Source organism: Hevea brasiliensis, chromosome 16 (assembly GCF_030052815.1).
Source record: "Hevea brasiliensis isolate MT/VB/25A 57/8 chromosome 16, ASM3005281v1, whole genome shotgun sequence".
NCBI lineage: Eukaryota > Viridiplantae > Streptophyta > Magnoliopsida > Malpighiales > Euphorbiaceae > Hevea > Hevea brasiliensis.
Genome location: NC_079508.1, coordinates 58,495,716 through 58,512,486, shown reverse-complemented (window position 1 = coordinate 58,512,486; position 16,771 = coordinate 58,495,716). Strand labels below are relative to the sequence as shown.

The 16,771-nt window shown below is 34.7% G+C and overlaps 2 protein-coding genes across 2 annotated transcripts; both read right to left on the bottom strand.

Annotated features, from left to right (window-relative positions):
- Positions 1-1,787: 1,787 nt before the first annotated feature.
- LOC110655931 (uncharacterized) lies at positions 1,788-3,511 on the bottom strand. Its single transcript, XM_021812437.2, has 3 exons — positions 3,335-3,511; positions 2,750-3,198; positions 1,788-2,530 (listed from the first exon to the last, which is right to left on the bottom strand). Exons 1-3 carry the CDS (start codon positions 3,417-3,419, stop codon positions 2,012-2,014), a joined length of 1,053 nt encoding a protein of 350 aa, XP_021668129.2. The 5' UTR covers positions 3,420-3,511; the 3' UTR covers positions 1,788-2,011.
- Positions 3,512-6,285: 2,774 nt separating this feature from the next.
- LOC110655855 (snakin-2) lies at positions 6,286-7,140 on the bottom strand. The gene is made up of 3 exons (XM_021812320.2): positions 6,913-7,140; positions 6,760-6,814; positions 6,286-6,664 (listed from the first exon to the last, which is right to left on the bottom strand). The coding sequence occupies exons 1-3, from the start codon at positions 6,994-6,996 to the stop codon at positions 6,483-6,485; spliced, it is 321 nt and encodes a 106-aa protein (XP_021668012.2). The 5' UTR covers positions 6,997-7,140; the 3' UTR covers positions 6,286-6,482.
- Positions 7,141-16,771: the final 9,631 nt, after the last annotated feature.

Here is a 16,771-nt window from a genome sequence, read left to right as displayed (position 1 = left end):
ACATGCAGGCATTCTTCTCTCATTTTGGAGTTGAGGGGTTTATAGTGTCTACAATGTGTGCCGCAGCACAGGCTGTGGTTTCACCTAAAGTGAGTTTTTATTAAGAACTCAATTTGATCAAAAGTAACCTAAATGGATATCTTGCTGATGGTAATTTTCATAAATTTTCACTATTGCAGCAAAGTCAACATTTGTGGCATCAATTAACAATGTTTTTCCGTGATGAGCTGCTGTCTTGGTCTTTGGTAAGACCACTTGGGATGCCTTTGGTGCCTGCTGGAGGGGGTAAAATGAATCCTGTTGACTTCAAAAATAAAGTCACTTCCAGTGTTGATCGTGGTATCAACCGGGTCAGTGAATTGCTCCACAGTTTCTCTCCGAAGAGTAACTTCATGAGAGCAAGTTGTGTTATGAAACTGAATGTTCTGACACTAAACTATTTGTTTTATGGAAATGACAGTGCAAATGTGCGTCCCATGTTCACGGGCAAGTGACCTCTGATCAAGTGTATTTACTCGTGAACACATGCGCACTGATGAAAATGATGTGCATATATCACTGTATGATGCATTGGTGTCCAGTTGCTTCTTGTGCGTAGGTGAAAGTTATCCATCTTCCTAAGCATCAGCAAGAGAATACAAATATTTAAAACATATATTGCCAATGTTAAAAAGTGGTCGCCCAAAATCTGCAATGAAATATTTGTGCCTGCCCCACTGTAGTATTGGTATCCAGGCACCAAGAGATAACCCCGTCATGGAGCAATTGGCTGCTGATATTCAAACTGTAATTTTATGGTTTTTGTTTTTACTTTATGGGTTGAGTGGTATTAGTGGCCAATTCAATGCATTGCTACTTCAAATATCCTCGCCTCTAACTTGTGATTTTTGAAACTCTGTCCTGCATACAAGAGGAAAACACGGTTGACCCTCAACAATCGGTGCAGCGGGGTGTCACTGAGCTAGTTGAAGCTGCCTTGACGCCAAGGAACTTGCGCATGATGGATCCCGCATGGCATCCCTGGTCTTAAACTGTGTAAAAGAGCGGCAACGGCTTTGTAATGCCAATTTAGCAGTTTTCCGATTGTAAATTTATGTTGTACACATGTAGAACGAGTGGAAATCACTGCTGGTTTATTTTTTTAATTAAGCATTGGAGATGGTGCAATTACATCAGCCTTCAAACTTTTGGTGCAATATTATATCCACTCTGATGCTTAAATTAACTTGTACTAAATGATTCTAAGCTGTGTGAAATTTTTTCTTTTTTTTTTTTTTCATTTTTTTTTAAGATTTCGAAGCATCAAGCCACTCTATGCTTAAATAATAAACTTGTACTAATGATTCTAAGCTGTGTGCAATTTTTTCTTTTTTTTTTTTTTTAAGATTTCGAAGCATCAAGAGAGCCTGTGCAAGCAGTTGGTCTTTTTTTTTCAATTTTAAAATTAAAAATGACTTTTTTTTATTCATGAATATTATAATAAAATATTATTTTTTTATTTTGATCCACGAAAAGAAAATTTGACACTGATTTTATAATATTGACTAAATTAATTAAAACTAAAATATTTAGTTAAAATTAAAACTAAAATATTTAGTTAAAATTAAAATACTCAATGTTCCTGCTAAACTTAACTACAACTTGAGAGGGCACCCGCCAACTTTTTACCTTTTCTTTTAATAAATTATATTTTTTAGAAAAGGTTAACTGGAGTTTTTTTAATATGTCAATGATGTAATGGAGTTATTCAAAAACAAAAAATAAATTAAGAATTAAGAAACAGTGGATATCAGAACTAATCTTTGATAATCAAATAAAAACAAGTACAGAGAATTGTTCCACAACCACTTCAATTTGTGATCTTTCAATAAAATCTCACGCTTAAATATTTCGTTTCTAAGTCTTTGAGTGTCAAAGAAAAAAAACCTATCAAGAAACCAATTCAAGGAGCAATCCCAAAAGAATGTGTCGAGTTAGACACAACGACCCAACTCACTTCAAGCTCATTTCTTCAGTTTTCTTCTTCTTCCTTAGGAAAGCGCAGATGCCTCCCTTTGGGAGTTGGCAAACCCTTCAAGCGCAAAACACTTGGTGTTGAAATAGCAGCCGCTGCTACTACTTTTTCTTCTTCAACAATCTCATCATCACTACTGTACCTAAATCTTGTATGCTTCCCTGTGAACTTAGCAGCCGCTGTATTACTCTCACTAAAATTTATCTTGCCAATACCTTCACACAGTGCATCAACCAACCCTCCATCACCATCTTCATAATCATAAGGATCATAATAATCTTCTTCTTCTTCTTCTTCTTCCTCATGGGTGCTTGCATTAACCTGATTGGACCAGTTAGAAGCACTGCCATCATCTTTTGTCAATGACTCGTCTACTTTGCAAGTGGTCACCACAGAGAGGCATTCTGATGATGCATCAGTGATTTCAGATTTCTCAGAAAAGTCCAGCATTAAAGACCTCGTTAGACTCTTTTGGGATTCAAGGCAGTCCTTACCATGAAAGATATCACTCGCCACCTGCAAATTTAGCCATCAAGAATACATCACCGACTCATCCAACAAGAAACCAGATAATAATTTTCAATTTCGTATATAAAATAAAACGGCCTTTCAATCAGATATTTAAAATATAGATCTTCTGGATTTAATAAATGTGCAAGAACCCAATACTTTTTACATTATATGGGTACCGAATAAGAACAATAACCAAGTATAATAAAAGTAAAATGATCAAACCTGACAAATATGCAATTGTTCTTCAACTACTGGCAAAGGATTAGGGCTGTCAATGCTTCCATCAGCTTCAGAGAGATTAGGGACTTGTGGGGTATTAGCAGGAGTCGGAGCAAGAAGTCCCATTGGAGAACTAACAAATCCTTGAATATGGAGAAAGGGACGGTTCTCTAGTGAGATCTTTGAAAGCTCTGCCTCTTCTTCAACCTTCTGCAAGAGGCTCTTCACTTGACCCCTAAGCAATGCCTCACCAGAACCGGGTGTATTGTTGTTCTTTACTCTATTGCTTCTTTGCTTGGCTATGGCTGATGATGGGGTCCCTAAGCTACCCATAGCAAGTCCAACAATTGGGGAATCGTTAGTTATATCAATAAGTGCAGAGCGATCTTGTTGTTGTTTTCCACTTCTTCTTGTTGCTTTTGAAACACCTTTCTCAGAATCTTCAATCTTCCCTGAAACACCATCACAGAAAAAAAAATAATAATAATCTTTTTTTGCTCAATTACATCAAACAAAAAGAAGATCGATTCAAAGAAAGTGAAAGATTTGGATCTCTCATGAATAGAACAAGAAAGCATAATCACTCACTTGAAATGGAATTATTGTTGTTGTTGTTAAGAGCAGCCAGAGTCTGCGACCTTGTGACTCTTTTCGTTGATGATGGAGTCTCCATTGAAGATAAATTCAAGATAAGAATGAAAGTGAGAGATGCGAGAAAGCAAATTCAAAGTGAAAAGAGAAAGTATGTTTTTTTGGGGGGGGCAAAGTTTAGAGGGTTTATAAAAGGGAAATTTGAGAGCGGGGGATTAAACGGTCATGTGACCGTTAGAGCGCACGCAAAAGCACATATTCACACGTTAACGCCAAAAATAGAAATAGAGAAACTAGCCGTTAGGGTTTTCCCTTCGATAACACTTCTCTCGGGTTTTGTATTTGCACAGTTCTTAGTTTGAAACTTTGGATAATAATAATAATAATAATAATAATAATAATAATAATAATAATAATCATGTTATTATTGCCGGAACTTTTTTTTTTTTAACAAATAAAGCATCTTTTGTTAAATACCCAGCAATAATTTTTTTAAAAAAAATTATAAACTGATAAAATTAACTTTCATTAACTTTTTTTTCCCTTTTCTAATTAGTCTTCAAAATTTTATTTTTTTTATCATTAACAACTTTAAATTTACTGAATAAAAAAATAAATTAAAAATTTTATATTTACATCAACTTTATTTATTTCACTGAAAATAATTTATATATAGAAAAAATTATTTTTATAAAAATAATTTTTTAAAAAATATCTTTTATAAAAATAATTTTTATTATTTAATTTTTATATTAAATTAATAATATATATATTTATATTAGATACGTATAAATATTTTTACATAAATTTAAAAAAATTGTAAAAAATAATTTCACTTTTTTTTAATTAACATTTTTTATATATTTTTTTTTCATTTTTTATCTTTTCTTGTATGGGTTTGATAATTGGCCCAATACACTAATCCTAACTCTATCTGCAACTAAAGCCCATTAACCCTAAGGCCTTAAATATTAATTCCGGTGCTTTTTTTTAAATCATCTCTGGCTATCCTTATCCAAAGCTTTGTTTGGCGGACAGACTATCCCGCATTGGAGAGAGTTGTGATGATCGTCCAGAAATGAGTTAATTACATTTTAGAGACAGACCCATCATCTCCTTGTCATTCCACCTTCTCAATGAAGCAGAATCCATGCAAAAGAGTCTCACAAAATGGCAGCCACCCGACCTGAGCCCTCTTCTCAATGCTATACTGAGTTATCGCACGTAAGTTCTGGTAGCTGTTTCTAAGACCATGACCTGCTTACGTTCCTGTTGAGAATATATATATCCCACGTTGAAAATAATAGAAATGAAAGGGTGAGTATAAGTGATTGAGTTGGATCAGTGACTTAACTAAAATAACTCAAGCACTTAAAATTAAAATGAATTAATATATAATTTATTACAATTTAACTGTGCCCTTATAGATGCACTCAAGGAGAAATTATATATATATATATTCTTTTTATTTCTCTGACCAAGAGTCAGTTTGGATCGAAATAGGAAGAATTTCCTCCAGCTCTTGGTATCAGACGATGTATTGCTTTAATCCTTTCTGTTGAAAGTTTATTTTTCCCCTCCAAAAAAATGTAAATCTGCTATATTTTTTCTCATTTAATTCAAATGATGTTAATTTTTTTGATAAATTTTCGATTCCAAAAAGTCACTTCAGAAGGCATTTATCAAATGTAAATCTCCTATATATATTCACTTTTCTCTCCTAATTCAAGAGCAAAGGATGAAGCCCAACTGAAATCAATATGGTTTCTCTTCATAGAAAGAAGGATTTGTGATGAAGATTTTGATGATGGTGGAAATTCCATTAAGGTTATAAAATTTTTTAGAGATTATTCAATGCTTTTGAAACACATGCTTCTCCTCTTGCTTCTCCTCTCACATATGCATAAAGCATACACTTCTTATTTAAAGAATAACTAAAATTTTGTAAGTGGAAGGTGCCATTTTTAGTGCACTGAAATATGTTTTAATTTCTCAAAATCATTAATCACAAATGTGTAGAATATGAGAAACAAGAAACACAATTAATGAACGAAAAGTGAAACTAGCAAGTTTCAATGGCCAGTGTTCCACGTAGATTCTTATATGGATAATGTTGTTTCTGTATGACTTGATTAATCTTTTGTGCCATTCTGATTCTAAGTTTTGTAATGGCTCATTCTCTCTGTCTCGAGTGACTTGCATAGTGCAATACTTTTTTTAAATAAGCGATTCACACACTGCAATTGATAATTTAATATCTACATACTTGTCTTTTTATTTTTTAGTAGATGATTAAAAAAAGTAAAAACTCAACCTAAGTTTATTAAGTGAATGATATACATTCAATCAATATATTAAGTTAGACTAGACTAACGCTAATCTTTCTAAAACTTTATTTTCCCCTTATTTATGTATAGTTTCATTAATTAATTTAATCCAAAATTCAGAGACTTATCATTTAATTTCTATTTATCTAAGTGAAATTTAAGATGGAGCTCATATAATAGAGTATACTTTTAATAAAATCACTTAGGAAAAAATTTAAATTTAGTGTGCATAAATTGATCGAAGAAATTTTATAATAATAAATGCAAAAAAGAAAAATATAGAGAATTCTGCACCCACATGGTGAAATATTTTTTTTACAAAAAAAAATGACTTCTCCATTTTTAATATAATAGGCAAAGTTCTAAATTTTTTAATCTCAATTTTTACAACCTTTTCCAATTTATTCTCAAAATGACAATATGATATAATTTAGTACTTAAACAAGAATTAAGCAATTTAAACCCTCTAGTAATATGGACCAATTTTCACTGCCTGCTAAGATCGAAAATTTGTCTAGTATAGAAAAATCTTATTACATGGCACTGCGAGACTGCATGAAAAAAAAATAAAGCAACACTTAGATACTTCTTGATTTAAAAGACATCAAAGGCCAGCTATCATGAAAATGAAGTGAGATAGCATCATCTCTTTATTATTAATTTAACATTAAAGAAAAGAAAATCATAGTACAACCAATAATATTAATTTATTTCACAACACAGACAGAAGCAAAGAATAGAAGAATTGCAGGGCATATTAGTTTTGTCCTTGGTAGTGACTAGCAATTACTGCCCGAAAAGCACCCATTAGATGTGGTTCAAGGACATTTGCGAACTTGTTTACGAGTGGTAAGGTTAGCATAGCAAGGACAGAACTCAAGGTTGCCATAAGTCCCGGGAGGCACACATTTGCACTTGGCGCAGCAGCTCCCACAAGCCCTTTGGCACAGACGGAGCCTTTTTGACATTTTGCACCTTCCCTCGCATGCCACTCCACAATCTATATATATAAACGTTTTTAAGAATACAAAGAAGAATCAAGAGAAAGAGCTATATTTATAGAGTGGGAAATGGTCTCATGAAAATTACATATACCTATGGTCTGGCTTGAAGGGGCATGTGCAGGCTCATTTGCTCCATTGATGCTAATCTACAAATTAACCATATTTTCTTTCTTTTCAGGCTTTGTTTTCGATCCAGGAAACAAAAGTAAACATTAATGTAAGTGTGGAGATGTATTAGTAATACCTTTTCTTGAGCTTCTGCAAGATGGAGGAGCAGAAGAGAGACAAGAAGAAGTGAAGCAGTAACGGTGTATCTCGAAAATGCCATATAAATATGTAACGTACGTAGATAGGAAAAAAGGAGAAGAAGAAGAAGATATAAGAAACCAAGCTTGAATGCGAAATGAAGAAGATGAGAGGAGAATTTATAGCGAGAGAACAGAAGGTTGCTTGGCAAGGACGGGAGGTTTAGGTCTCTTGGAAGGCCAAAGCTGCCAGACTGGAGACCGCGTCAAGCGTTAAAGAAATTCTCATATTAACATTTGTGCTTTAGCCACTTACAGAGTGGAATGCTGATTTTATCTTCAAAAATATTTGGTGTGTGGAAACTAAAATATTGTAATAATTCAAAGTCAATTCTCGTATTCAGAAGGGAAGAATTTAATTTTTTTTTTAAATTTAATTAAAAAAAGTCCATTTTAAATGAAATAAAAATAAGTTAATTTACTCTTTAGTTTAATGGGCATGAAAATAAAACAGGGCATGCACATGTTTCTGTTCCCATGGATTAGTTGGGAGTGGAGAGTACAACTCAGATCCAGTAGAGTGGGGACTGTACCTCAGTGTGAACAGCCTAAATAATGGACTGTATAATTATAATCAAATTGATTTGATAAGATTTTCATGGTACTTCTTTATTCAACAAGATTCTCGCTGTCACTGCATTTTGAACCTTGTCTCCCTTTAATATTTGATTTCTTGTGCAAATCATTTTTTTTAATCACTCATTCTTTCTTTCTTTCTTTCTTTTTTTTAATTAGAGACAGAGAGGAGAGTTCATCTTGAGTCTCTCAAATTTAATATATATATATATATAATAAGTTTTTTCCATCCCTCTTCTAATTAGGGCTTTATTCGCTATTTTTAGACTTTCTCTTGATAGTTCATCTCTTAATTAGAACTCTGATAGTTATACAAGAAAAATGGAGTGAACGCAATCTTAGATCTTTTTCAAAAATTTCAAGTTCTTATAAGTTTCTTGTATTTTTAATAAATGTCAAAATTAATTTTCAAACTAAATAAGAACAAAACTTTCTAATTAATGTCAAATAGATTTTTTTTAAATAAAAAAATTAAAATATTATTTTATTTATTTTTAATAATAAAATATTTAAAAATAATAATTTAAATATTAAATAGTTTTTATTTATCACAAAAGTTTTTATTTTAATTTAAAATAATAAATAATTTGTAACATTTAAAAATTAGGAAAAAATAATATTTTATTATATACTTAATTAAAAAGTGAAAAAACTTATTTAATTCAAAATTTAATTTTGAATTTATTTAGTTCTCCTAAAAATAATTATTTCATTTTTTTATTAATTTATTTAAAAAATATTTGATTTAGTTGATGAATGCAAATGACAGCTAATATCCATCCAAATAATTAAACGGTTGATAAATCATTAAAAGAATAGCTACCAACTTATATTAGCGTATTAACTGCATATTATATTAATTATAAAATTAGATTGCCTATGAACTGAAGTGTATTTTTTTTATTTGATAAAAATAACCTTTGAATCACGTTCTTATCACCTATTAGCTGTTGTGATGAATGTTATCTACAAAGCTCTTCTACTGAATAATATGTTACTTTTGAAATCCCTCATCCTTTGATTTCCAAATGGAGACAAGAAGGGTATTCTCACTTGCATTTTAGAGTAGTAAGACTTATCCTCAGTCTACATGGAAGACGTGGGCTCCCAATCATACCAAAATGAGGCCGGAAGCCCTTACCATACGTATAAATTACTCATGCTATGCCTATTCTCTTTCCATAGGTACTCTCTGACTGTGCCCTTTTGTAACTTTATACGTATGATAACGGGACCGTCGCATCAAATATCATAACAAAGACATTTTTGATACACAAGGTCCTCTGACGAGGCAAGTGTAGAGCATACGTATCTCTGGTTACATAGGTATAATACACATTCTAGGGTTTTCAGGAGAAGAAGGGGGAATTAGAAAGCCATTGAAGAACAGAGGGTTTTTTATTTCTTAGAGGAAAACTTGGAAAAACTTGATTACAAACTGAACTGAGAATCTCCTTATATAGACTGGGAGACTCTAACTTTTATAGGCAACCGGGTAGCAACCTGCTATTGACACTCTTAAATAAAACACACAATGATACACTTATTACATAATAACATGACCGACAAGCTTTAACTTTAATCATGGAGTTATTGACAGGTTGAGAGTCTGGTAGTCAGAATCATCTAAGTCATCAATTCCAAAAAAGTCCTTGGGCCATTGTTCATATTATGTGGGAGAAGATGGGTCAGCATTCTCGATAGATTCACGGACTTCAATGTCCATTGGATCTTGGGAATCCTGCCAGATTGGATTAGATTAATTTATTGGTTCATTTTCAAGGGATTGGATGGGTCCAAGGGATATGCAGTTCACATGAGAAAGAGTCAAATGCTGGTAATTATTTATCTCGCAGAGATGATCAACCAGCTGTTTTCTTAGAGGTCCCATAGCATCTTTTTCCATGATTGAACCATCATACGTTCTCCACTCATATTTAGAATTTTGAGACCAGAGGAGTCCATCAAGCCTTCTGAAAAAGGGCCTATGCATGATAAACAGGGTTTTGATAGTAGGCCAAGTCTTGATGGGCCTTTCTTTAATTCCATGGACCTCTATGAGCCGTTTGAGGCTATACTGCCATGCGAAGATGGGCTTGAACTATTCAAGGAACCTGAACAGGAGAGTTCTGTTTGTATTGTTGAGTGTATATTGGTAAAGTGCTAGGAGAGGAAACTCTATACCCATAGAGTATAGAGTGATCATACACCATAGGAGCCACAGTTCCTTGAAAATAAGATCCCTGTTAGGGTGGATGCTGAAACAAATTAAAAAAGGGATTGTCAGGGATGAAGAGAGAGGAAGAAAGGAGTAATCCCCTCAGAGTATTTTTTGCACTCAAGTAGTGGAATAAATGATCCTTAATTGAGCTATTTTGGAATGGGTTTATTGGGAGAGCAGCCTGGTGGGAAGTTATCTAGTGTGGGAATAAGGAAACCAAGGGTATTTGGAGAGGAGAAAGAAGCCGTTAGGATTAATGGAAATGTAAAATGAGATCTGAAGAGGTGAAGTTCTCTGGGTCTAGAAAGGAGGTCTGAGATTAAATTGTGCTTTCCTTTTATGTGTTGGACAGTAAATTTATACTTGGCAAACCAGCCCTTTAATCTTAATAGTTGTGGCTCGGGGAGTGATTTGTTCTTGAAATCCAGAATCTTTGGGAAAGATGAGTTGTCCATGATTACAGTGAAATAATGTCCAATGAGATGAAACTTGAACTTCTTGATACCATTTTTGACAGCTACGATTTCTTTATACACCGAGTGACAATGTTTTTGGGAGTCTAGGAAATCACCGATGGCATGGCCACAGATGTATTTTTCTCCTTGGACCTCTTCGATAAAGACAGCACCCTAGTGGGTGTCACTGGCATCAGTTTGGAGTGTGCGATGTCTTGTACTGAGAATCTTTAGAGGTGGTAAATTTGAAGCCATTACTTTAAGGGCTTTGACTGCCTCTGTCTGTTCTTTTCCCCAAGGAGGTGTAGTTTTCTTGAACATCTTTGAAAGTTTGCAGGTGTGTGTGGCAACATGAGGAATAAACTTCTTGATGTAATTGATAATGCCTAGGAATTGTTGTATTTGCTTTGTTAATAAGTCTCTGTCAGGAAACTTTACCAATTCTTCTGCAATATGGGGCCCTGGCTGATACCTGCCATCTTTAAATTGCATCCTAAGGAAATCAATATTAGATTGTGCCAAAAACTCTTCTTTTCAGACAGCATTATGCCATAAGACTCCACTATGGATTGAAAAGTGGTCAAAAGTGCTTTGTGAGCTGTGACATCTTTTGAGAACAGTAAGATGTCATCGATGTAAATGAGGGCACTGTGGGGTATGGGCTCAAATATCTTTGTCATGGCTTTCTAAAAAATAGAAGGAGTTGTCTTTAGGCCGAAAGGGAGGATGGTCCATTGGTATTGGGCCGTGGGAATACAGAATGCAGTTTTGGGCCTATCCGCAGGTTGGATGCCCAGTTGCCAAAATCCAGCTTTGAGGTCAAACTTTGAGAATATGTGGGCTTCATGAAGCTGGGTAAACAGGGCTTCAGGCTTGGGTAGTGAAAATTTGTCATCTTATAAAAAATGATTAAGAGGTTTAGAGTCAATTATGAGCCTCTTTTTGCCCCTTAGCCTTTCAGAACGTTTTTTCACATAAAAGGCTTGACAAGCCCATGGAGAGGATGTGGGTTCTATTAGGCCATGTTAAAGTAACTACTTACATTCTTCTTTAGCTAAAACCAGATCTGCTAGATTCATTCCCGGGTGTGAGGCCTTAGTGGGGTTTACGTCTTCATTCAATTTGAATGGTTGATGGACAAAGAACTCTGAATTTTTCCACAGAGGGTGATGGTGGTGAAACTGTGCATGAGAATCTACGCAGGACTTCAAGAGAAGTTCCTTGTGTTCTTGGAACTCCATTGAGGCATCTGCTAATGAATACAGTTTAGGAACAGAGGTGAAAGGTTGGAAGTATCTTTTGTATTTCAAACCCTTTGGTAGAATCTTTAAATGTTTTGCTTGTTGATATAAATCAAACCCAATCAACAAGTCTTTATCAAGGAGGTCGATCCAATGATTTTAGTCCAAAGGATGCAGGTTGGAAAGAACTGAATACCAATGGTTTGTTTGGTAATCAGGTTGGTTTTAAAAATATTCCCATCTGTTGCGTTGAAATACTCCGTGTGCGGGACCCAATATTTTGGAGGGAGTATGGTTGGGTTCATCATACTCTTATGAGCTCCAGTGTCAAGAAATCCAATAACATTTATGGGCTGCTCATATTTACTGGGTAGGATATGTAACGGGACCAGAGAAATAGGGATAGTGTTTAGGCTGTAGGTAGGGTGAGAGGACTGGATATTTTGAGCTAGGTAAAATGGATAATGGGCTTCAGCGTCAGATTCTGAGCTATCCGAGGATGGAGATTGGGCCTGGTTGGTTTGTGAAGGGATTTTCCATGTTGGCATCTCCACTGACCAAACTGCTCCAAAAAGATGTGAAATTTCAATGGACTAATAAATGCAAGTAGAGTTTTGATGAGTTGAAGAGATATCTGACTGATGCTCTAGTCCTGATTTTACCTACACCGGGTAAAGAATATACAGTTTATAGCGATGCTTCTCACAATGGGTTAGGCTGTGTACTGATGCAAGATCGAAATGTCATTGTTTATGCATCACGCCAGCTGAAACCACATGAGAGAAACTACCCGACACATAACTTGGAGCTTGCAGCTATTATATTCGCTCTGAAGATCTTGAGACATCAATCTGTATAGGGAGAAGTATTATATCCACATAGATCACAAGAACTTGAAGTACTTGAACACCCAGAAAGAGTTGAATTTAAGACAGAGGAGGTGGTTAGAACTGATTAAAGACTATGATTCTCTGATAGACTACCAGCCAGGGAAAGCTAATGTGGTTGTCGATGCTCTGAGTCATAAAACCATGGCTAGTTTGAAGGTTTCTCCCTTGTCCATGGTACATGAGTTAAAAGCACTACATGCTAACTTAGAGGTTGATGATGAGGGGCAAATGACAGTTGCATGGCCAGTAAAACCAGTATTGATTGATCAGATTAAAAAAGCTGCACAAACTGATGAAAAATATCAGAAATTAATGAAAGAAGCTCAAGATGGCAAGAAATTTGAATTTGCTATGAATGATGATGGGTTATTGCTACACCAGAGCAGAATGTGCATTCCTAATGATGTTGAATTTAGACAAATCATTATAAATGAAGCACATGATTCATTGCTAAGCACCCTGGTGGCACTAAGATGTACATAGGGGTAAAAGAACATTATTGGTGGAATGGGATAAAGAAGGACATAGCTGAGTACGTGTCTAAATGCCTAACTTGTCAACAAGTGAAGGCAGAGCATCAAGTGCCAGCTGGTTTGCTACATCCATTGCCAGTGCCTGAGTAGAAATGGAAAAGGATAAAAATAGATTTTATGATGGGACTTCCGTGAACACAGAAGAGTCATGATGTTGTATGGGTTATAGTGGACAGATTAACTAAATTCTCTCACTTTCTACCAGTAATGATGGATTACAGTCTGGACAAATTGGCTAAGTTGTATATTGATGAGACTGTGAGATTGCATGGAGTGCCAGTGTCGATTGTGTCAGATAGAGATCTAAGGTTCACTTCTAGATTCTGGGGTAGTCTTCAAAGAGCCATAGGAACTAGATTGAACTTTAGTATGACATTCCACCCATAGAAAGATAGCCAGTCTGAGAGGGTAATTCAGATCTTGGAGGATATGCTACGGGCTTGTGTGATAGAATTTGAAGGTAGTTGGGATACACACTTGCTTTTGATTGAGTTTGCTTACAACAATAGCTACCAATCAAGCATTGGGATGCCTCCATATGAAGCTCTGTATGGTAGGAAGTGTAGAACTCCTTTGTGTTGGGATGAAGTAGGTGAAAGGAAGCTGATAGGCCCAGAGATTGTTCAACAGATAGAGAAGAAGATTAAGCTAATCAGAGACAGACTAAAGGCTGCATCAGACCGGCAAAAGTCCTATGTTGATTTGAAAAGAAGAGACATTAAGTATACAGTGGGTGACAAGGTATTCCTCAAAGTTTCTCCTTGGAAAAGGATTGTGAGATTTGACAGAAAGGGAAAACTGAGTCCTCGCTTTATTGGACCTTATGAGGTTTTGGAAAGAGTGGGATCCTTAGCATACAGATTGGCACTACCTCCAGAGCTAGAGAAGATACATAATGTCTTCTATGTGTCCATGTTGAGGAGGTATACTCATATGCTGCCAGTAGAAGAGATTGAGGTGAATTCATACCTCACTTATGAGGAAGAACCTATTGAGATTCTGGCATATGAGGTGAAGCAGCTAAGGAACAAGCAAATACCATTAGTGAAAGTGCTGTGGAACCATCATTCAAGCCAGAAAGCTACTTAAGAACGTGAGGAAGATATGAGGAGACAGCACCCACAGCTGTTCAGAGATTAACCTCAGGTAAATTTTGAGATAAAATTTATTTTAAGGGGGGAAGAATTATAACACCCTTACATGCATAGTTCTATATATATATTACTGTTTCGGTGATCAGTGTTGGTTCGGACAATTAAGAGGCTTAGAACTATATTTAAGTCACCTAGAAAAGCCTTGATTAAAAATTAATAGTGATTACCAGAAGGTTAAATACAAATAAGAAAAATAGAGCATAAAATGTTAAATGAGTCGGGGGTCACAGCGATGGGTGACCGTACGGGAAAATGACTGCGAGGTCAATTATAACCCTAATTTCGTACGGGAAATTATGACACCGCAGTCCTAAGAATTACTGCGAAGCTAGTGAAAATGAGAAAATCACATAAAAGAGTTGAGAAGTAGGTCAAACAATTATATCAGGGTTTCAGAAGAAATACATAATTATTAGTAAACCGGATCAGACGGGCGAGGGACAAAATGGTCAATTCACCCTTAGAGGTGACTGTTGGCCTAACCGTCCAATAAAATGTGAGAAATTAAAATTTCGAAATATAGATTTAAATTGAAGAAGTTATGGAAAAAAAAGGAAAAGAAAAGAAATTAAAATAAGAATTATGACATCACTCCCCATGACATAAGCATGACTCCATAAATAGATTACCATTTCATTAATTATTTGACTAAGTCAAAATAAAGGATAAAAACAAAATTAAAAAGGAAATTTGGTCATCTTCTCTTCCATTCAGCTGTGAGCCTCTCTCCCTCCCTTCTCTCACTAAAAACCTCCATAGCCATATAATTTCAAGCTTTTAAAGCTTGAATTTCCCTCATCAATCCCATAAATTTCTTACATAAACCTTGTTCTTGAATCTTGGCAAGCATATTGAGAATCAAAAAGGAAGAAGAAATTGAGGAATCAAGGAGTCCAAAGATCCAACAAAGATGTTAATTATAAAACACTTAATCTCTCTTTAAATTTATGCATATACACTTGAAATAAAGTAGAATTTGAAGAAAAATGAAACAAAACCCATTATATGGGGAGTTTAGGGAATTTCGTTCACTTTAGGGGGAAATTTAATTTGATGGATTTGATGAAATTAGAAGTAGAAATGAGCTTGAATAAGTGTGTAGATTATGTTTATACACTTTAATTGTATGAATTGAATCAAGAAAAAAATTAGGGTTCTTGATTTAGGGAAATTGGGAGAAAATTTAGGAGTTTTTGAAATTGACCAAATTGACCTAATTGAGACTCAAAATGATCAATTGGGGCCATTTAGAGTGTGTTAGAATGGTGAGAAGTGAAAATGAATTCAAATTAGTAAGGGTCCAATTCTGGACAGCTAGACCTTGGTCCACTTAGAGGACCAAAACTGCAATTCTGTTACTCCAGTTGGTGTGAGGTCAATTGGAGATGAAATTAGACACATAATGCCATAATTTTTGTGTAGAAACATTACCCTGAAAATGACTTTAAGTTAGTTAAAAATTAGGTCAAACTCGGATTAGGTACACTGCCACTGTGCAGAAATGATCAAATGAACGGCCATAACTTGGTGTAGAAAGGTCTAAATGACCTGATTTTTGAACCATTAGAAAACTATGACATAGTACTACAACTTTCATGAAGAATACAAATCCAAATTCTACCCATAACCAAGTCGAATTGTCACCCAAAATTGGGTCACCAAAACTGCCAGAACCAGAAATTTTCCAGAATTTCTGGGTTGTTACCAATCTAGCCAGCCTTAGAAAAATAAGCATAACTTGGGCTATAAAACTCCAAATTGAGTGATTCGAAAAGGAAAATAAAGTAGACACAATAAAAAAATAACTTTGATGAATGACACTTAGTTAAATTTCTATAGTAACTAAACCAATAGAACAGTAGAAAACAGTGATTCAAAACTAAAAATTTTCAATTTTTCTTCGGAGGCTTAGAAATTGAAATGACAATCAATGCCAACAAACTTAACTCTCAAAAATGTGGTGTGTGGGTGTAATTAGAATTAACATACTTGTTAAGCTTGAAAAAGTCAATATTTTGACTTGAATAGTGCAATGAATAGCAACCCCAAAATACCATGTAACACCCTCACTGTAGCAATTCCATTCATTCTACTGTTCCGATGACCGGTGTCGGTTCGGACAGCTAGAACGTCTGGAAAAATAATTAGACTAGAGTGAGGAGTCATAAATAACTCAAATATTAATAATAAAAATTTAGGAAAAATTTTAGAAATAAAATACAACCAAGTTAAATGAGCCGGTGCCCTAGCGATGGGTAACCTAGTGAGAAGTTGCAGTTCTCGCAACTAGGAGCCCTAGACTCGGGGAAAAAATTATAAAATAATTTTTGGGACTCCAGAGAAGGATCATTGAGGTTCTTATGGCATTAGAATGCCAAAGAAATGCTTAAATTTTTTTTTCAATCGATACAGATAATTTTAGTCTGTTAAGCCAAACGGAGGGCATTTTGGTCATTTCACCTTCAGAGGTGATTTTTGACCGACTTGTCCAATTAAGTAAATAATTATTATGATCTAAAATATAAATAAATATTGTTAAAAATTTAATTGAAAATGAGTAGAAAAAAAAATAAAATAAAATATAAATTATGGCATCATTATTGTGTCATTAAAAGTCCTCTACCAATCATATTGTAACACACACCTTATAAACTAATTAAAAAGGGATAAAATGAGTTAAAATGAAAAACAACAATCTGCTGCCCTTCTTCTTCAACCAGCCGAAACT

Coding starts and splice junctions, on each gene's coding strand:
- LOC110655931 (XM_021812437.2), bottom strand. CDS start 3,419: ATGGAGACTCCATCATCAACGAAAAGAGTCACAAGGTCGCAGACTCTG. Junction 3,199..3,334: donor CAACAATAATTCCATTTCAA/GTGAGTGATTAT, acceptor ATGGTGTTTCAG/GGAAGATTGAAGATTCTGAG. Junction 2,531..2,749: donor AACAATTGCATATTTGTCAG/GTTTGATCATTT, acceptor CTAAATTTGCAG/GTGGCGAGTGATATCTTTCA.
- LOC110655855 (XM_021812320.2), bottom strand. CDS start 6,996: ATGGCATTTTCGAGATACACCGTTACTGCTTCACTTCTTCTTGTCTCT. Junction 6,815..6,912: donor TTGCAGAAGCTCAAGAAAAG/GTATTACTAATA, acceptor GTTAATTTGTAG/ATTAGCATCAATGGAGCAAA. Junction 6,665..6,759: donor CCCTTCAAGCCAGACCATAG/GTATATGTAATT, acceptor TTATATATATAG/ATTGTGGAGTGGCATGCGAG.